Source organism: Entelurus aequoreus, linkage group LG03 (genome assembly GCF_033978785.1).
Source record: "Entelurus aequoreus isolate RoL-2023_Sb linkage group LG03, RoL_Eaeq_v1.1, whole genome shotgun sequence".
Classification (NCBI taxonomy): Eukaryota; Metazoa; Chordata; class Actinopteri; order Syngnathiformes; family Syngnathidae; genus Entelurus; species Entelurus aequoreus.
In genome coordinates, this window is record NC_084733.1 from 45,640,354 (window position 1) to 45,662,799 (window position 22,446).

General features: G+C 37.2%; 1 protein-coding gene across 3 annotated transcripts; it reads right to left on the reverse strand.

The window, feature by feature from the left end:
- Positions 1-428: 428 nt before the first annotated feature.
- Positions 429-22,192, reverse strand: LOC133646495 (transmembrane protein 39B). Of its 3 annotated transcripts, none has more exons than XM_062041920.1 (9): positions 22,085-22,192; positions 17,885-18,069; positions 15,386-15,605; positions 12,613-12,696; positions 10,772-10,926; positions 3,809-4,142; positions 1,072-1,259; positions 849-969; positions 429-775 (listed from the first exon to the last, which is right to left on the reverse strand). In XM_062041920.1, the coding sequence occupies exons 2-9, from the start codon at positions 18,013-18,015 to the stop codon at positions 542-544; spliced, it is 1,467 nt and encodes a 488-aa protein (XP_061897904.1). In that variant the 5' UTR covers positions 18,016-18,069; positions 22,085-22,192; the 3' UTR covers positions 429-541. The 3 variants fall into 3 exon arrangements, with proteins under 3 accessions (XP_061897904.1, XP_061897902.1, XP_061897905.1); XM_062041918.1 differs by lacking the exon at positions 22,085-22,192 and adding an exon at positions 18,593-18,763; XM_062041921.1 differs by lacking the exon at positions 22,085-22,192 and adding an exon at positions 15,970-16,100 and having other exon boundaries at positions 17,885-18,006.
- Between the last annotated feature and the right edge of the window lie 254 nt (positions 22,193-22,446).

Genomic DNA, 22,446 nt, shown 5'->3' on the forward strand with positions numbered 1-22,446 from the left:
GTGCGGTCCATCTCAATTAAAAACAACAAATTAATGTACTAGTATGCCATGAGACAAAAAGGATTAGTTAAATTAGTGAAATAGTTTAATTAATTTTTTTATTGAGACAAAGATTATTTATGTATTTAATATTTGTTTGCGTACTATGGTATATTATTTATTTGTTCACTGTTCTGTTACAGAGAACAAGGGAATTGGATAACATTGCCGTGGTATGCAAAGGGGTAGGATTAAATAAGCTCTGCTTCTTCCTACTCCTTTTCGGACGTGCTGTAATGAAACAACTGGAAATGTGTGATGAATGACATTGTATCGTATGCATGTTCGAAATAAACTGAAACTGAACTGAACTGAAGTGTTGCTTCTAGTATTGGAACATCATTTCAAAAATGGTGTGTACAAGAGAGACATACAACCAGACATTTTAAGTAATACAAAAATATCTCCTTTTATTATCATGGCAGATCAGAACAAAAGCAAAATGACGCACAATGCAATATGTAGAAAAAATACAACGCACTTGAGCCACAATAACTTGGATCTAACTGACTTTCTGGTCTGATGGACTGTTTGAGTAGGAGTATGCCTTTCCTAAGACAATTCTGTCTCTTAGAAGCTTGAAGAAGGCATAGTAGTTACTGAAGAGGATCAGTGCCAGTGATATTGTCTGATGCCACTTTTCCGAGCATATCAACGAGTACAATTGGTAGAATATCATGGCTCCTTCCAGGATGATGAGTATGTTCAATATTCGTAGTGGCTTGTAAAAAAAGAACTGTGGAGGATAGAAATGACAGAACAGCATATTACTAACAAATAAACTAATAATTGTAATTATTATTACTCACATAAAAGCGATAATGGGACACATCTGATGGTACTGCCACGTTGTAGTGGCCCATAGCTTTGTAGACATTCTTATTATGTTTGACCAGGACTCCATAAGGCCACATGTACTCGTCTGTCCAACTGAAAGGAAAAACACATCCTAATCAATTTAAAAATATTTTTTAAAAGCATGTTTCCCATCATCGGACTGGAGTATTGATCCATGAGAAGTACTGTACGTACAAGTGCTGGAGGACGTTGGAGCAGAGAGAGGGGTCAACTTTCTGCCAGCAGCCGAGATGCGCTGCAGCTTTGTGGAGCAGGTCGCAGTATCGAGGTGGTAATAAGTGCCTCATGAGGATGACGGACGTGCTCACCGACACCAGGATGAAGAGTTCGCAAGACCAGCGTTTGTCTACATACTGTGTGCTCTGGATAAAAACAAATTAGGAACATATTTAGGATGACGGCAGGAATGGGAGTACAGTGGAACCTCTAAAGGTCAATGCGGTGTGGGCTGAAAATAACAATGTACACTTTTTTCCCACACTTTGAACCCTGTGATTTATACAATGCTGCTGCTAATTTATGGATTTTTATGGTAAGTTAGCCTATCATTCACAATCTTTATGGCAGACCAAAACATATTAAGATTAAGATTAGTTTATTTCAAAGGGGACAATGCAATTTCATAAAAACATATGACTACACATGGTTAAAAAAAGTATTTTTTGGTGGGGTTTTTTGCATTCTAATTTGTAAAAAACGGATTGTCCTAGGAGGCTAGCAATGGTGCTAATGAAAGTAATCCATTTTGCCTCTATATCACTCTAAAAATGCATCCGATAAGCTCGAACAATATTCCATTTACATCTCGTGACCTAAAATAGTCACACACAAAGACTACTTTTATATACGGGAACAAAGAACAACATATATGTTAACAATAAACACATAACTTTAGAAATGATGCGCTATTGTGCATGGAAATAATTAGTCACAACAGGAAGTACTCCGGACACAAAAGCCAAGCGCCGACATGCCCTTTTAAAGGGGAACTGCACTGTTTTTGGAATTTTGCCTATCATTCACAATCCTTATGTAAGACACGAACAGATATGATTTTCAGTTTTTTATGCATTCTAAATATTAAATAAATACAATCAAAAGTACACTTAGAATGGAGCCTATGGGAGCCGGTCTATTCTGCCTATAAAGCCCTTAAAAAAACATTGTAACATCTCCATTAGGGTTTTATATAAATTATGGAAGTATATATGTAATGAAGTAACGAGCACATTCATAATAACATGTAATATTTACATATTTTGATCCTTATAAGAATACGACGGTGCAATAATTTCGAAAACGTTCGCTTTTTTTCCACTCTCTCATCACTGATCATTACTCACTGCAGACTTCATGAGAGCCAACAAACATAATAAAACATCAAAATGCGACTGCCGATAGGTTGTTATATTCCCGTTTGGATGAAGAATGACTCATAATCCTCGAGAAGAACGAAACGTTGTTTTGCCATTTCTGGGTCTAAATTGGCTGTCAAAGTATCGGATTATGTCCTCATCCTTCTACTATCTAAAACTTTCACTAGCTCCGATGCGAGAAAAAAGCTCACCAGCCGATTATGTCGACATAGCCACACAAGCTAGTGATCACAGCACTGCTATATATAGTTTGTCTACATTAGGGCTTATAATAACAATACCACTAACACTTGGTTAATATATACATATATATATACACACATATATATATATACATACACATATATATATACATATAATATATACAGTTGTGTTCAAAATAATATCAGTCCCACATCACTAGCAAGATAAATCACTGTTTTTGTTAGAATTACAACTTCTACACTGCAAGTAAGTTTCTAGAATGTTTAGTAAAGGTTTAGAAAACCAACAGACCCAACAGGCATGACGTGCATGCTGCTGATTCTGTGAAACTGAATCATTTACTGAAAGGGGCGCGTTCAAAAACATAGCAGTGCGTAGTTCAATTAGTGAGGTAATTGATTATGTGGGGGAAAAAAGGTGTTAAACAAGTGTGCCCTTATTTAAGGATCAAGGCAACTGACGCTGCATATGCTGGCTGTGCATTTGTCCTTGGAAAAACAGAGTAAAATGGGATGTGGAAGACACTGTTCAGAAGAAGAGCGCTCTTTGATTAAGAATTTAATAAAAGAGGGGAAAACCTATAAAGTAGTGCAGAAAATGATAGGCTGTTCAGCTAAAATGATATCAAACGCTTTAAAATGGCAGCCAAAAAACCAAAAAGGTGAGGAAGAAAAAGAAAAACAACTATTGGAATGGAATGGAGAATAACCAAAATGGCAAAGGCTCAGCCAATGATCAGCTCCAGGAGGATCAAAGAAGATCTAAGATGGCCTGTGAGTACTGTAACAATCAGACCACGTCTACGTGAAGCCAAGGTACCAGCAAGAAGCCCCCGCAAAGTCCCATTGTTAAAAAAAATAAGTGTGCTGAAGTGGTTACAATTTGCCAAAGAACACATTGACTGACCCAAAAAGAAATGGCGTAATATTTGGCGACTGATGAGAGTAAGATTATTCTTTTTGGGTCTAAGGGCCACGGACAGTTTGTCAGACGTCCTGCAAACACTGAATTCAAGTCACAGTACACAGTGAAGACGGTGAAGCATGGTGGTGCAAGCATCATGATATGGGGATGTTTCTCATACTACGGTGTTGGTCCTATTTATCGCTTACCAGGGATCATGGTACCATATATATATATATACATACATATATATAAACTGTTATACCTGCTTAATGCAATGTTTACCAGTGTACTGTATATAATAAGGCCAAATACACATAAAGCAGAGTGTTTCTCATATTGTAATTATCAAAATGGTCATGCTAAGACTTTAGGAGTGTTCTAAATTACAGTTTCCACTGTAAGTCACAAACCTGCAAGGGTCTCACCTTGACAAACCAGACGGGGACAAAGGCCACATAGTAGGCACTCAGCATAGAGCTGACCAGCACCTCCTTCATTCTCCAGTTGAAGTCCATCTTCAGGTACTCCACCTCTTTGCGGATCAGGTCCGGGGAGAGGCAGCAGGCGTGGGTCGGCATGACTTGAACGCCGTAAAGCTGGCTAGTGTGCTGCTTCCATGTTTCCTTCAGCACTGTCAGGTAGTCCCGCCCCCGGCCGACGCTGCCCATCTCCTTAGAGCCGATGCTGGCGATGGGGGAGAGGGGACCTGCCCGTCGGAAGTCACAGCTCAGGCGAAAGAATGGAATATACATCCCAAACCTGTTGGAAACCAAAAGTACAATCACATTGTTAGTAGATTATAATGTCACGGAAGTGAAGCCGATAAGAAAGATGTTCAACTCTGCAGCATGTCCACCTGGTGATGAGGAAGTGAAAGCCAGTTTAAAGACGACAGCAGCAGTCCATAAAGGGCCAAACTGAATCAATGTGCTCTTGTGTTCGTGCGCAATGTCCACATTGTCTGCCTCAATTAACAAGCAGAGGACTCTCTAAACAACATGCAAGAGTGACTCTACCTTTTTGGGATTACAAGCAAGACTGCGGCACCATTATCAATATAATGCTCACAGAGGTGAACTATTGTTGACACACATGCATTTTTACAACAATATCAAATATACAGAAGATCCCAGCTATTATATTGAATGGCCTTGTCGCTTACATGTAGGGATTTCTCCAGATTCTCTGAACCTTTTGATAATATTATGGACCGTAGATGGTGAAATCCCTTACATTTGTTCACAAAGGACTGACCCTCGCCCCATCCTTGTTTGTGAATGACTGAGCATTTCTTGGAAGCTGCTTTTATACCCAATTATGGCACCCACCTAGGACTGGGCGATATGGCCTTTTTTTAATATCGCGATATTTTAAGGCCATATCGCGATACACGATATATATCTCGATATTTTGCCTTAGCCTTGAATGAACACTTGATGCATATAATCACAGCAGTATGATGATTCTATGTGTCTACATTAAAACATTCTTCTTCATACTGCATTAATATATGCTACTTTAAGATTTCATGCAGAGAAGGAAATCACAACTAAAAAAATCACTATTTTTTTCATACGGTGTTGATCTGGAAATGTTTGCCTCTGCATTTTGATGGTGTGGGCGTGTGGCACCGAACGGAGATGTTGACATGCGGAGTAAGCACTCTTCATTCTCTAGCAGGTGACTTTTCAAATGGTGCTACATATTAGCAGTAATGCTACTTTTTATAGCAACGCTTTTGCCCCACACTTGACAAATTACGGTTGTCTGTTCGACATATTCCCACTTGAAGCCAAACCACCGCCAGACGATGGACCCCCTGCTGTTTTTGGGGGAATTAATTATTCCTTCATTTGTTACCAGATTCGCACCTTCTTTCTCTCGTATTACCACTCGCACAGCTGCGCTAGCATCACAGCTAACGTTACCCATGCTGCTACCTCTCTGCTGCGCGAGGGCGTATAGGTATGTGACGTATGTAAGAAGGTGCGCTTGTCTGTCTGTGAGAAGGAGACACAGGAAAGAGCGAGGAGAGCCTGTAGTGTAATGCCAGCAGCTAAAAGCAACTGTGTGAGAACGTATACTCGAATATCACGATATAGTCATTTTCTATATCGCACAGAGACAAACTCGCGTATATCGATATATCGCCCAGCCCTACACCCACCTGTTCCAAATTAGCTTGTTCACCTGTGGGATGTTACAAATAAGTGTTTGATGAGCATTCCTCAACTTTCTCAGTCTTTTTTGCCACTTGTGCCAGTTTTTTTGAAACATGTTGCAGGCATCAAATTCCAAATGAGCTAATTTTTGCAAAAAATAAAGTTTACCAGTTTGAATATTAAGTATTTTGTCTTTGCAGTCTATTCAATTGAATAGAAGGTGAAAAGCATTTGCAAATCATTGTATTCTGTTTTTATTTACGATTTACACAACGTGCCAACTTCACTGGTTTTGGGTTTTGTAGAATTGCTGTTTCTTTATTCTCCTGTGAGATCACTAAGGTCATGTGACCAGTCTCTTCTGCATTGCCCCAAAACTAGAAAAAAAAACTAGAGGAGACAGAACATTTATAGTTGCAGGACCCAAACTGTGGAACTCTCTCCTCCTGCAAATTTAAACGGCAAGCTACATTTGTGGAGTCTTTTAAATCAGTTCTTAAAGCACATTTTTATGCACTGGCTTTTAAAAACAAGCTGAGTTAAACTTTCTAAACTCTAGTGATGTTTTAAATATTTTATTCAGTTTTATTAGATTTTTATCAGCTATTTTTTTATTTTTACTTTAAATCTATCAAATGTTTTTAATTAATAATAATAATAATGGATTAGATTTATATAGCGCTTTTCTAGACACTCAAAGCGCTTCACAGAGAAGTGAGAACCCATCATTCATTTTTACAACTCATTCATTCATCATTCATTCTCCGGTGTGAGCGGCACCGGGGGCAAGGGTGAAGTGTCCTGCCCAAGGACACAACGGCAGCGATTTTTGGATGGTAAGAGGCGGGGAGCGAACCTGCAACCCTCAGGTTTCTGGCAAGGCCGCTCTACCCACTACGCCATGCCGCCCCTTATTATTAATCAATTTATTGATTGATCTTTGTAATTTTTTTCCTAACTTGTACAGTATTTTGGGGCAGCTTGACCTGTTGTTTTAAAGGTGCTTTATAAATAAATAAACCTCAACCTTGTTGCATGTTGTCTTCTCAAAGAAAAATGCCCCTATGCTTACATTGTTTTTAGCTGTATGAACCCTTTAAAGCGTGGATAAACGTTTCTTCAGAGTTCCTCGAGAGGTAATCAAGAAGGATGTGCAAAATGTTATGAAAAAAACGACCAAAGTAGCAGGCACTCCAGTACAAGAGAGCGGAGCCAAAGTATGCACGAGTTTGCAGTGATCACTCTGTTAAAGGTTTGTCTGATATACTTTTAATGTTTAGTGTTTCTCACTATTTGTATTTCTTAAGACCAGTGTTAATCATCTTACCTTAAAAAAGTAATTAATTATAGTTACAAATTACTTCTCCCAAAGAGTAATTGAATTAGTAACTCAGGTACCTCATTGTAAGAGTAACTAGTTACTCAGCAAAGTAACTGCGACAATATTTTTCATTTTGTTATTTTATACGCTATTATGTTTGATGACATCTTAAACGTCAAATGTTTATGTTAACTGATTGAAGAATAACACTATATACAGTATTTTAGAACATTTGGCACTTATCTGAACTCAATAGATTGCCGAGTGGCATATGATATGCATAGCATTAAAAATGTATTTTAAAAATTCCGTAAAGTAACTAAATATTGAATATTAAATATTGAATTTACATACATTTACGTAAAAAGACAAAAGAGCAATTGGCCTTTAAGTAGTGCAACAAAAAAACAAGTAGAAGAAAAAATATATATATATTTTTCATCCACAACCATGACAATAACTTGATGGCCTAATTCTTAAATTTCATTTAACCTTAAGTAGGACTTCACACCCAATAGTCAATGTTTACAAAACTGAAAAATAGTAATCTAATGAATATCACAAAAACATTCTCAAACTAGTTCATCATCAGGTCAGCTGCATGATGTCTCAAAAAGTTTCTGTATTCTCCACTCGTTTACACAGAGAAACTTGAAAACATTTTTCTATGCTAAGCAGGTATGTATGTGTGTTGTGAAACATCAAAATGTGTTCATGAGTGCGGTAGAAGCAGCATATACCCATAGCTCACTTACAGTCTGTCGATGACCCGCCGGACAATAGCGTCAAAAATAAAGGTGCCCTCTTTACTGTTCACATATTACGGCGTGGAACAAATCCACACATTTTTGTTTTGGCGCTGCTGGAGAGAATTTCAATTGCCTAAACAAGGAAGGAAAAGTATCAGATTGGCTCTACATTGTTGCTAACCCCCAGTCTCCACCTTCTCATTTTTTGACGCTATTAAGTTAAAAAAGTTAAAGTACCCATGATTGTCACACACACACACTAGGTGTGTCGAAATTATTCTCTGCATTTGACCCATCACCCTTGATCACCCCCTGGGAGGTGAGGGCAGCAGTGAGCAGCAGCGGTGGCCGCGCCCGGGAATCATTTTTGGTGATTTAACCCCCAATTCCTACCCTTAATGCTGAGTGCCAAGCAGGGAGGTAATGGGTCCCATTTTTAGAGTCTTTGGTATGACTCGGCCGGGATTTGAACTCACGACCTACCAATCTCAGGGCGGACACTCTAACCACAAGGTCACTGAGAAGGATATTAAAGAGCTGTGATTGGATATATTCCGAATTTGCCCCACCCATTGACAAGATTAAATTCAATGTGATTGGATTTCATGTATGTCAACATTTTCGTCGACACAGGTTTACTGAGGGCTGGGGGTGAGGGGTGTGCGCGCGCACTCACAAAGCCTGACACTGACAGCAGAGGGACAGAGATGAGGAAAGATGATACCAGAGTCTTTTTTTCTGCGGATTTCTCCACTACTGCCGATAATTTTACCATCTGACCCTTGCTCTATGCATGCAGAAAATGTATGCCGAAACCAGACACGTTGCGCTTCATTCAACCAAACTGTAGTAACACGACACTTCGCATTCTCAGTAACGGAAACGGCGTTGCAACGATAGCAACAGTAATTAATTAGAATAAGGTATCTATTCCATTGCATAGTTGGATTTTTTGCTCAGATCGTTTTTTTCAGAAATACATAAGTCTCCTGTGTACTCAAATAGTTCACGCGCTGCTTGCTGTACAACAGTCATCTTAACTTGGTCGACCACCGATTTTCACTTCTGGGAAGGAATCACTTGCCGGAATACAAGTAATAGTCCTGAAAATACGGTATTAAAATCGTTGGCTAAATTAATATCATTTATGTCATGCAATTACCCTAATACATAGTAGTAATTTTACAATTTAAGTAGTTGAGGGCAAAAATTATCTTAATTTTCATAATAGGGGTCCTATTATGCAAAAAACAACTTTTCTTACATGCACAAGCATGCTAAAATCCTCCGCTATTGCCATTTCGAATAAAAAGTATCGTATAGTTCTAACTTATATCTGTCAGTAGGCTCGATATGAAAGCGCTAAAAACTACAAGATGGCTGACAGGGTGGAGGAGGAGGGTTTCGGCACATAAATAAGACCGCCCACAAAGCTGCGCATCCTTAAGTGGCTTGAATACGGTCTGCAAAACAAAATCTATGCAAACTTTTGACTAAATCATTAATGTGACCCCTTTAACTGTAATTGGTAGCTCAGTATTTGAGGAAATGTTAATATTTTTTATTACACCAATTTTGGAAACACTGATTTTCAATACACACAACAACTGAACTGTGCCATGTTCCTCCTCTATGTGTAATTAATTTGCTAGTTACAGTGTTACACTGGTGAGTTGTGCTATTTTCATAGCTGAAATAGCTACCACACCCCACCTACACACTACTCAGTGGAAAAGCAACAAGATTAACTGCACAGGCATACAAAGAACATTCCGTTGAATTAAGTGACCTATAACAAGGCATTACTGAGCAGAGATGGCACTTTTAGGGGGAGAGAGTAGTTACAACAGTTAGTGTTGGAAACAAGGATGTATGATGACAAATGTGATGAGCAATGAGTCAAAGTAGAAATAAAACTGTCACACAACAAAATGCTGAAATGAAAGGCACCAAAATGGTCACAATCAAAAGAGTAAAGAAGGTGGAAATGTGTGGGCACCTCACGATTCAATTCAGATTCTTGGGGTGACAACTGGATTCAGAATCGATTTTCGATTTAACACGATTCTCGTAATATATAATTTGGTATATGAAATATAATAAAACCTTTTTAAAACAGGTTACGGGTAACAAAAGCTGCTCTTGGTAGCTGATGTAGAACTTACAAAGCAACTGCAGTGTTTCCCATAAACTGCCAAGATACCTGCGGCGGTGGGGGCGTGGTCACCATGACATCATCGAGTAATTTGCATAATTTACTACAATGATTTGAAATAAGAGGGGTGGGAGTACATAAGTTTTTACTTCTTCTCACTCCTTTTCGGATATGTTTACATTAAATGTTTATTTTCATTTCTTGTTTCTTTTGCTTTTTATTATTACTATTTATATTATTATTATTATTATTGTTTTTGTTATTCATTCTTGAATGGCTTTTTTGTTGTTATTTTTCAAAATTTGTTGTTTTTGTTTTGTCTACATATTCGAAATAAACATGAAAATGAAATGAAATGAAAAATAAAATTTTCTCTAAAAAGGCTCAAATTTTTTTTTTTTTTTTTATTTTATTTTATTTAAATTTGTGGCGGACGTACCGGTAATTCTTTCGTGGCGGGCCGCCACAAATAAATGAATGTGTGGGAAACCCTGAACTGAGAAGACATACAAGTACAATACTTAACTACAACCCTCAAAAAAAGGAAAATCTAAAATCTATAAAAGCAACAGAATCAATAATGTAAAGTAATAATGTCCTAAATTCAAAAATGAATTCTTAAAAAATGCCACAAAAATATATGTATACACTGCATATATTTATGTTTAATCTTTTTTATTATATATTATTAAATGGATGGATATTTTTATTAGATTTATAATTTTCTTAATTTTTAAAAAATTGATTCTGGGAAGTTAGAAATCAATGTAGATTCGGAATGAAAATCGCAATTTAAATGTGAATTTATTACTTTGAGCACCCCTAGTAAAAATGGTTGTCATAGTCATCCCAATAATTTGGCAAAGCTCCTGCCATATAAATGAGAAAACTAGTTATTCAGGAAAACCTTGGATACATCAGTCACTCAAGGGCCAAAGTCTACTGAACAGACAAATAGCATGTGTGATCAGGATGCAACTTTTTCCCTTGCTGATACTTACGGGTAGCAGAGGAAGAGCAGGCTGAGCACAGAATACGTTCTGAAGAGGTAAATGAGTGAGCGGCACAGACTCCAGCCGGTCAGCGTCAGCACAGCAAAGCGTGCCATCACTAAGAAGATGGAATGAGGGAACGATAGCTTCCCGCTCTGTGAGGCCTGCAGGAGAGCCACAAGAAAGAGGCAACATTTAGCTGAATGACAGATTACGATACGCCTCAAAACTATGCTGCAGTGCACGCAAAATAATAATTATATATTGTTAGATTATTAAATTTTTCCACAATTGTTGTATGAAATGGTTTGAGTATACTGTCTCGGTTATCATCATACTGCCAAGCATTGCACATCAAACTAGTCGATTTTCCTGCATATCAAGCGCCCAAACAAAAAATCTCACACGTTGCTGAATAAGACTTGCTTTTTTTAGCTGGCACCTTGATAAAGAATGTGAAAAACACTTTTGAGCGCAAGATAGAATTTATAACCAGGTTTTCCTCTCCACTAATCGCCTTCTTTGCCAACGAGAGTCTTCAATAAAAGTTAAGATCTTCATTTAGCCATTTCATTCATCATTTATACACTGATGAACCTAAAAAAAAAGGATTTATTGCACAAAGTTGATTCATGTCAGCAATTCAAATTCAATTGCAAAACTAACATGTGATATTTTACTCATTACAAACAAAATTTAAATTTATCAATCAATCAATCAATGTTTATTTATATAGCCCTAAATCACAAGTGTCTCAAAAGGCTGTACAAGCCACAACGACATCCTCGGTAAAGAGCCCACATACGGTATAATTTTAATGATCATGGCTTACAGTTCTTTAAAACCCAAAATTTTCTGAGATTTTAAATTTGATGTATTCCTAAACCATAATCATCAAATGATATGAAAAAATAGCTTGAAATATCTTGAGTTGCATATTATGAGCATATGTCATATTAGTTTCAACTTGTTAATCTAATTGCTGGAATAAACAAATATTTGCACAATATTTAACATTTTGACAGTCACCTGCATATATTTGGCATTGTTTTCTGCATGTAAAACTAAAATTATTTTCTATGAATGTGTTTTGTTTTTTTAGGTGTCTAACGGATTGATTAGGTTTAGATAATTTCTTGAGGGATAAATTCATACAAAAGGTCTTCGCCAGACCTTTTGGAATGATTACTGATGAAATGTTCCCATGATTATCGCAGGGTTTACGTGTCAGAGCATATTACTGTAAAATGGAAAAACATTTTTATGCGGTACAATCTACGGTTGTTGTTCATACGGTGTATTGCTGTAAATGGCACCATAGTTTTCATAGTAAAATTCTGGGAAATGAGCCAACCTTTTATTGGCGTAATATTGATTGTAAAATGTATAGTGTACAATTTAATAGACAACTTGCATTAAAATCATAAATCAAGCAAATATTTAAGAATGTACTTTTATTCTAAGATATTGTTTGGAATGTATGATAATATAATATTTGATGAATTTCCCCGAGGGACAAGCGGTAGAAAATGGATGGATGGAAGGAAGACCATAATAAAGTTTAAAAGATGTGTAATTGCATGCCGTACATGCATTTTTTCCTGTCAAAATGGAAAGAAAGAATATATTTAGTAAGAAAATATAATATACTTTATTGATGCATATAATTTCAAAACTTTCGCTGGTTATATAAAATGATGTGGCGGGTCTGATCTGGCCCCCAGCCCTTCCTTAAGTTTGACACCTGTGCTCTACATTGTACAGACTAAAACATTTGGTTTGGTCGTACCTTTGTCAAAAATGTAAACAAAATTTGGGAAATTCTCGTTTCCAAAAACACTATATCTTACCTCTTTTACAATTGCTGCAATTAACCTCCTTGCCAGAATGATGATTGTGAACACCAGCATGTTATAATCAATCAGGTGGAAGTTCTGTAAAAGCAACACAAGTGTTTCAAGATAATTGTGCTTTTCTGACATACAGTATTCCCAAAACACCAAATATGATATAAAAAACAGGCAATGCTGCGACATATGACAGAGAGAGTAAAAGGACATGAAGACATTACCACACATATTGTCTTTATAATATTATTGCAGTGGAATGACTATATTTGCTTCCACCTGAAGCTGTGGCATCAGAATTGAACCAAAACTTTCAGAAAAGTCTCCCTCTAAAGTTGCACAAAACGTGAGAGGTCAAGCCACCGCAACGCATGAAGTCACATGAGACTTCATTAAATTTCAAGAGACTGTAGTCCACTGCAACATATACACTGTATACAATGTACAACAAAGTCAGCAGTCTTTATGTAAATATACTCAAATTCCTGGTGCACAATACTCACCCTCTGCATGAGTGGAAATGACAATTAAAAAAAATGTGCTTGCTGTGTGTTGGTGTCTTGCCAGGTTTTGTATTTTGTAAAAATACTGAATTTCTATTCCTGCTTTATGAGCACTTGCATTCAGAGGAAGAGCTACACTTCCATGTTTTGATAACAGTTTCACGCATAAACAACACAAAGTATTGATTGTTATGATCATGCTTTCATTGTCAAAGATGTTTTTGTAATATAAACCAATCCAATTTCTACCGCTTGTCCCTTTTAGGGTCCAGGGGGGCCGGAGCCTATTCCAGCTGTAATCTGTGATATTTCTACCTAAATAAATGCTTCTGATATTCTGTACATTACATGTTGTACAAGTTAATGGTCTCCATATTGCTGCATGGCAATGTTTTAACCTTCTCTAATAATTAAGAACATGTAATATTCAGCTTGCTAATCATTTTGTAATTCAGGACTCAACCAGAACATGTTATAAAATAATTTACACAATATTTTAGCCAGCCAGAATTTTTTTTTTAAGTAATAAACTACAAATGAAAGTGAAGCAAAAACATTACATTAACATTACAAAGTACAGTACTAGGAATCAAGCTATTGATAGTTACAATGCAAAGCTAACATATTATTATACAGTCGGCTTTTTACCTGGAGCAGACGTAGAGGATGTTACTGTTATTGTCACCAAATACTTTTTAATAATATTGGGTGCCAGTTCTATGGTTAACTACATTTAGCAATAAAATAGATAAACAGCACTGATACATTTCTATCTTACTTAAAAGAAAACTGGTTTCGTTTAATAAAATTCTACTTAAACATTTATTAAAAGTAAAATATATATAAGGAAACAATAGAAGTATCCCACACTTGTCTTTTCTAAAGTAAATCTGTACAGCAGATATGAGCATCTACATCAACATTATGATTTGCCTGAATGGCTGAACAGGAGAGATTTTAAAAAATAAAATAAAATAAAAAATATTTTTGAATTTTATAATTTGATTAAGAATCGTTACAAATAAGAATTGTGACTCAGTCGAAAAGCTTTTTTTTTTTTTACATCCCTAATATATATATATGTATACTTATACTTTATATAAAGATAACTGTATATTGTCCAGGATGTACCCCGGCCCAAAGGATAGGCTTCAGCACCCACCACGACCCAGACAAGGGGCGGTATAGCTCGGTTGGTAGGGTGGCCGTGCCAGCAACTTGAGGGTTCCAGGTTCGATCCCTGCTTCCGCCATCCTAGTCACTGTCGTTGTGTCCTTGGGCAAGACACTTTACCCACCTGCTTTCAGTTCCACCCACACTGGTTTAAATGTAACTTAGATATTGGGTTTCACTATGTAAAAGCACTTTGAGTCACTAGAGAAAAAGCGCTATATTAATATAATTCACTAGAAAATGGATGGATGGATGGATGTATATGGCTGTAAAAATCTGCTTTGGTCCCTTTTTTTCCAGGCACACTAATACAACAACACACAATAATGTCTGACAGAATGCTAAAAAAAGACAGACCATTTTACTGTGTTTTTACTGAATTAGGACACCCAGAATTTACATTATTTATTTACATAAATAATGTGGGATTTACTCTATTACCTATTAACACTGACCATTAACAACATTGAAGGTCCCTCATCCTTTACTTTTCAGACCACCTCCTTGATCAACATCTTTTACAATTAAGCAAAACGCAACAAAAATGCATCAAACACGGCGAAATATGAACGCAAAGTGTAAAAAATACCCACAATCTGACATAATATCACTTTCTGCAGAACTTTGTGGAAAAATCTGCTTCCGCGTCTGTCTCTGACACACGTGTCTCGAGCTCATTGCTTTGTAAACAAACCCCACACACTCTGCTTCGTGCCTGGATCTGCTGTGATGTGGTCCCTATAACTACCGTAATAACCCAAATAGCACTAAAAAGGACAGATTCCATCCATTGTAATATTTTGTATAGTTCAAGACTTAAAGGCAATTTGAAAATGATACTGCATTTTCATAGTTTCGGTGTTAAAGGTTTAAAAATATATAATTTGGAAACGTTTGGCGGGCCGGATTGAAAAGCTTAACGGGCCGTATCCGGGCCATATTTTGCCCAGATCTAATATAAACAAATCAAAGACAGACCAACCTTCCAAGGACTGATTGTGCATAGCCATATGTACTGTTCAACATTGTGGCAGAAAATTACTAATATGTCTAGGAAACAGCAAACGTTAATGTTCACACAGCACAGAGGATACACTTACCAGCGAAGTGTGTGAGGGAGGATGTGATGGGGGGTACCACCATACAGTCTTGTAGATGTTGACATAGTGGACAAATAGTGCAATGAGGTGGCAGAAGAAAAGGTGCAGCTCAAACAACACGTTCTGATCCACAGACAACTCTGGGATCTTGCAGTGTTTCAGGGGCACCACAGTCTGTGCAGCCAATGGAGGGCTGGACATGCATGCTCCTGTCCCACTCCTGCAGGAAAAATTTGCCATTATCTACAGCAGCCGATGCGGGCAAATTTGCAGCAATTGCTACAAACACAGAAATTAATTAAACCATGCAGGCACGGCAGAGATGCATATGAAAACAATTTTGCTTTTTTCCATACTTGCTCCAAACGAGCTGTTTGGAATTTGAGATTTAAGTGACATATTTTGCCTTAGTTACGTCAGCTGTTTATCTGAAGAGCTTTGCACGGAGCCGCCATTTTTATTTAGTTGTAGTCGATAAGTTCCTTATTTTTCTTGTTGTGGGAAAGACTGGCTCGTACTTGCACATGCATGCTAAAATACTCGGCTGTTACCATTTCTAACCAAAAGTGAGTTCTAACTTATACCTGAGAGTAGACTTCATATGGAAGCGCTAAAAACTACAACATGGCTGATGGGGTGAAGATGCAGGCGAAAGGTGCTTGGCCTGGAGGAGGGCTTCGGCACGTAAACAGGGCTACCCATAAAATGCAGCATTCTGAAAGGACAGTCAGAAAACGACTTGAAGACAAAATCTATGCAAGATTTTCCCCAAAGAACCCCATTACATGTTATGTAGAACACAAATAAGTGTTATAAATTTAGAAAAAGAAACATAATATGACCCCTTTAGGTCAAGCTCTCAGTCAGAGGGGATAGAGCCCCTCGCTCTTTGCTTCAGGCTTTAGAAAAACAAAAAAGGTAGGATAAAGTATTATTTTCATCTAATCTTGGCATGCACATACAGTAATTACGATGCACATACAGTGATATAAATGCAGTTAAAAACAGCTTTTTTATGCAGCGTCTAATCGACCACAGAATGTGCGGGCGTACCTAATGTTGTGACCGGGTAAACCCATATATTTTTTTATGTTTATTTTACACCTTGTCTGGGAAAAATAGTATGGACGACTTCAAGATATATATTTTAACAGAGTGCATTTTCAAAAAATACATTATGATACTTTTGGGGAAGGTGGGCCTTGGTTTCATTTGCAATCTGGGAACATCTCCAGAATCTTGCAAACGGGTTACAAATGTGACCGTGAAGCCAAATTTACAGCAGAGCAAATCCAATATGTATTTTTTAATCCACAAGGAAGTGTTTTAAATTTAGATTAAAATCATCATAGGTCCCATATAAAAATAAGAAGTATTGTAATGAAAAGATACATTTTTCTTGAACACTTAAGGGCCTGATTTACAAAGGGTTTGCGTGTACTAAAACATGTGCAAACTTGATAGCACACACAAAGCTAATCTACTAAATGTGTGCTAAGTGGATTATTAAGTGAGCAGAATAAGGCGCACAATCCATTTTGGGTCTATGTCTTCTTTAATATACAAAATATATGCTGATCAACAAAACACCCACAATACTGGGAGGAGAAGATGTAAATATAATTATTTACCATGCGCAATGTTATTCATTCACACTCATCACCGTTTTCAAAGCACTTTTTGCGTTTATTTAGCGCGTGTGGGAAGGACATTCAGACAGTTCCCCACACGACTGCAGGATCAGTGCTCACGCTACACAGACGAGAATCCTGGACGGTCAGAAAAAATATATATTAGATAGTCTATTCAACAACATCATTTTATAATATATATAGCAGGTAGAGGACTTAAGCGGCTGATTGAAACAAATTCAACTGATGCGTTTGGTGTCCTTTAGTATTTTTTTAATGATGTTTGTTTTTTTTCCATATAGAATATATATTATTAAAATATTTCTTATATGAAAAAAACTTCTTTAACTATCTATTTTTGTTGCGTTTTGAGCAGGGTAAGTGCAGCCTCTCTTCAATGAGCGCACCTTCAGTGGTAAAAAATAAAAACATTGGTTTCATTCAAAACGCACTGCAGGAGTTTGTCTGAAATGCCCGAAAAAGTAGTTCATGTCTATTGCATGTTTGAAAACATAGCAAAATGCTGCAGGCAGAACACGATAACTTGAATGTCCAGTAAATGGGAGTGTCTCCGTGGTGATACAAAATCCTCATTTCAATAAGGCGGTCTGCACCACTTTACAATTACACACGCAACATGCCCACTACTGGTGCACGCTATTTTATAGATTGCACACGCTGTTAAGCGCACTGTATTAGGATAGTAAATCAGGCCCTTAGTCTCATTGGTCACTGGCAAATGAGGAAAAATAGAACATTCTACCTGTTTTATGGTGAGTGTGTGTTTGGGGGTTTGAATCATTTAGTGTTTGGAGCAGTTTGTGCATTTATTTACAGTGTCATGACTAAATGGCCAATCCAAACTCACCTTGTGCGAGATCGTACCCCTGTGACCGGGGAGCTGGTGGAGTGGTTACTGTTGCTAACTGAGCCTGGGTCACTGCTTAGTGGTGGTCTGCAGTAAGTGGTGCGGTTTGCCCCTCGCCTTCCACCTGCCATTGCAGACACACCCACGGCTCAATCCTTTGGGGATTCCTCTCCTTGCTTGAAGACCTGTTTGCAGGAAATTGATACAGTGAGGCAAATTGAGCCGCTTAATTCAGTAGTAAACAGATTGCTCTTATATGATACAATTGGCAACAAAAAATGGACTCTCTCTTGCTAGACTCTAAGGTGTGGTCTAAAAAAAGCACAAAAGTTGGAACTAAGCCATGTCATGACGACAGTATAACAAATGACTAATAAATGATAATGAATGCCAAATTCGGCATATAATACGCCAGTTATCCGTGCTAAACATGTATCTTTTAAAACTTAAACTATTTTGCACTAGCTGCATGAGCATCACTGAGAATAATTCAGACTGTCTACACAACGCCAAGTAGCAACATGTCTAATCATATAGGATACAACGTGCTCTAACAACGTAGGAGCTGAGGGATGGACCGCAGTGTTTCCGCTTAGACCATGCTTGATTAAATACAAAGATCTGAGGCCTAAGCTAAGTGTCTGAGGGGCGAGCTAGCTAGCTGCCAACCAAGATATCAAACTGCTCAAAGAGATAACGAAAGCTTACCTGTGACAGTGTATTAAAATGTCGACTCGTGGGATAAATTTGAACCTAAAAGCAATAGAGTTTCAGAATCCTTATGAATGTGTTGAAGGTGTGATTTTCATTGAAATCGCCAAAGACGTTCATTGTTATTGTACAAGAGCCCGCAGATATGGCAGCGAGGATATGGTAGCAATTTGTGGGCGGAGTCTTATTTAAAGGGACAGTGCAGCAAAATGGAACCCGGAAGCGGAAGCACAACACAAACCTTTTTCGGGTGTGATTTGCAACTGATAGGAACTATGTTATGCAATATTTATTATATTGGTGTGGCACACTGATCGACAATCCCAAGTTTCCAAGTAATTGCTGTATTTGCATTCACATTGTAACAAAACGTCCATTGGTGGATTAGCTTTCAGGGGATTATTGATTTAGACCAGGGGTGTCAAACTCATTTTAGATGGGGGGCCACATGGAGAAAAATCTACTCCCAAATGGGCCGAACTGGTAAAATCACGGCACAATGACTTAAAAATAAAGACAACTTCAGGTTGTTTTATTTGTTTGAAAATAGAACAAGTACATTCTGAAAATGTACAAATCATAATGTTGTTGGTTATTTTTTGCACTTACATGTTGTGGTTAATAGTATTCTATCTTTATTTGTCGTTATTTATATTTTCTGAATAAATTGTGTGATAATGTTCATCAGTCAACTCACTGGTGTTGATTTTCAATCTATCAAGATAAAAAAATAATATCAAAATCAAATTAAAGCATGTTATTTATGTAGTTTGATCATTTTCCTCGACTGATGTACTAACATCATGTGGTTTATTTTGTACATATGTAGCATCATCTACAAAGATACAAAGAATTGCTATTGTGACATCCAGTGGACACATTTAGAACAGCTGTTTCTTTCATTAAAACATTTCAGGTTACATTTTATACTTGGCAAACTCATCCCGCGGGCCGATAAAACCTGTCCGCGGGCCTGATCCGGCCCTCGGGCCGTACGTTTGACACCCCTGATTTAGACGAACATTTTTGAACGCCAGTGGGAAATTGTTTGACACAGTAGCTCAGTTGCAAGAGGAAACGGTAACTAAACCACTCTTAAGGGCACTAAAAAGAGGAAGAAATAAATGAAATAGAATAGACAGTACCAACAATACAACAGCACTTTAACGAGACGACTAAAACAGTATTGTAATAAACCAGCATTATGTATTACAAAAGGGTGAGGCATTGTACAAAGGCATCAGCAAATCGAATATGCTTTTCATGAAATTTAAAACATAAGCAATGCCCATGTCCAACTGCATATCGGTATAATATGGTCAAAGGCATACCATTGGCTGTATAGACAAAAAATGTAAGCTTTTGACAATGTTGAATAGTTAATACGTTTACATTAACTGTAGCCAAATGAAGGGCTGATGTAATCATTAGATGTCACCAATGCAAGCAACCCCGTCAAGCGCAATAATCATATTTAATATTGTGTACTGTTGCTATTGGAAGGTGGGTAACTCAATTATCCTAAACCAGGGGTCACCAACGCGGTGCCCGCGGGCACCAGGTCGCCCGTAAGGACCAGATGAGTCGCCCGCGGGCCTGTTATAAAAAAAAAAAAAAAAAAAAAAAAAAAGGAAAAAAAAAAAAAATTTTTTTTTTTTTTTTTTTTTTTAAATTAAATCTACATAGAAAAAACACAAGATACACTTTCAATCAGTGCATCAACCCAAACAACCCCCCCCCCATGCACACTCATCCACACAAAAGGGGTTATTTATTTCTGCTACCAATATTCTGGTTCCCACAACATAGACAACACATCTGCAAGGGACACAGTCCCTGAACACAACATAGACAACACATCTGCAAGGGACACAGTCCCTCAACACAACATAGACAACACATCTGCAAGGGACACAGTCCCTGAAGCACACGATTGTATAGGCTGCTGGTCCACTAACATTTTCATTAATTACTATTTTTTATGTAATTATTTTTATATTGTTTTACTTTCTTTTTTATCCAAGAAAATGTTTTTTATTTATTTATCTTATTTTATTTTATTTTTTAAAAAAAGGGCCTTATCTTCAACAGACCAGGTTGTCAATGAAATTAGATTTTTTTAAAGGGTTTTTTAAACCAGGCCCAGTCCAGATAATGTCCAAGTCGGACTCAGCAACACACACCTTCATTCATGTACACAGAAAAAAATTAGGGAACACAACAGATTGCATATAATTTATAAACAAAACACTTTGCATTCCATTCGAAAGGACGTTCCCTTTAGATTTCCAATCCTTAACATTTTACATTTATCATAATTAAGCTTAAGGCCAGATTGCTGTGAAAATATGTCCAAAAGATTAAGAAGGTTCCGCAAACGATGAGGAAAAATCTTATCTTTGTGAATCAGCCTTTTCTGACATGAACTTCATCAAGAACAAACACAGAACACGCCTCACTGATGCACATCTGCAAGACTCACTCAGAGTTGCAGTGTCAAGTTACACACCAGAGTACAACACACTAGTTAACAGCATGCAATGCCAGGCTTCCCACTAACTGACAAAGAAACAGATAACAGATTTGGTGTCCAGTTCAAAGTGTGACATGATTTAAAAATTTGAGAGTTTACTTTTGTATTTTACATGAGTTATTATTTGTACAAACATGGTGCAAAGTAATTCATGATTTGTTAAAAAATGTTAGTGGCTAGCTAGTTAAAATGGGATATTGTGATCTCACAAGACTGTCTTAGAAGTGATCATTTGAAAATGTTCAATTTGAAAAATGTGCACTTAGAGAAAATGTAAAAATAAAGTGTTGCATATTGATATTTATCTGTTTCTATATATATTTATTGTGAGAAATCATTAAGATGATCAGTGTTTCCACAAAGATAAATATCATTAATTATTAATAATAACAGAGTTAAAGGTAAATTGAGCAAATTGGCTACTTCTGGCAATTTATTTAAGTGTGTATCTAACTGGTAGCCCTTCGCATTAATCAGTACCCAAGAAGTAGCCCTTGGTTTCAAAAAGGTTGGTGACCCCTGTCCTAAACCATCAAAATAAAATGGGACTTAATTTGTCAGCAAAAAATGCACTTTGAATATCGGACATCTTGAATTGAAGTTTTCCCCCCTTATTTGGACAAACTAGGTCTGGAGGTTTGTTTCGTTGTATTTATTGCCAATTATATCATATTTTTAACGGCTCCGCATAGCGTAGTTAATGCTTTTTATAGCACTAATTTTCGCAAAATTCATCATGGCCTTTCATTTTTATTGACCCGCGGAATCATTGGTACATATAGGAGTGCAAAATACACTACATTGACACTAGTCTCTAAAAGTTTGCATTCCTGGGGCCGTACTTATCAAGCTTCTTAGAATTACTCCTAAGAAGTCTGCTAAGAGTTGACTTAAGAGTAAATAAATTCTTCGCTGAAAGCTGCACTTAAAAGTTAGTTATCAAGCGTCTTACTCACACTTTCAGCGAAGTGTAGGACTGAATCTTAAGTGTCACACTCAGAGCTGAATTACGACATTACTATGTGCCGTAAACGGAATTTTAGGTGACGTCATTTCTGTGTCCATAGAAATGACCAATCAGGGAAGGGAATCCGTTGTCTAAGAATAAATAAATATCCTGTAAATATTTAAGTGGACAATGGGAGTGTATATTTTGACAATAAACTACAAAATAATACAAAACAAACTAGTCCCCGCCGGCACTCACGCTACCGCTCCCTCTCTTCGATCGCCCACACACTCACTGACGTCACTCACCTCACGGCACTGTCATAACATTTTCTTTCAAATTCATTAATTAGGCAACTAATTTGAAACT

Coding starts and splice junctions, on each gene's coding strand:
- LOC133646495 (XM_062041920.1), bottom strand. CDS start 18,015: ATGGCAGGTGGAAGGCGAGGGGCAAACCGCACCACTTACTGCAGACCA. Junction 15,606..17,884: donor GGGGTACGATCTCGCACAAG/GTGAGTTTGGAT, acceptor TTTTTCCTGCAG/GAGTGGGACAGGAGCATGCA. Junction 776..848: donor TGTCCCATTATCGCTTTTAT/GTGAGTAATAAT, acceptor TATCCTCCACAG/TTCTTTTTTTACAAGCCACT.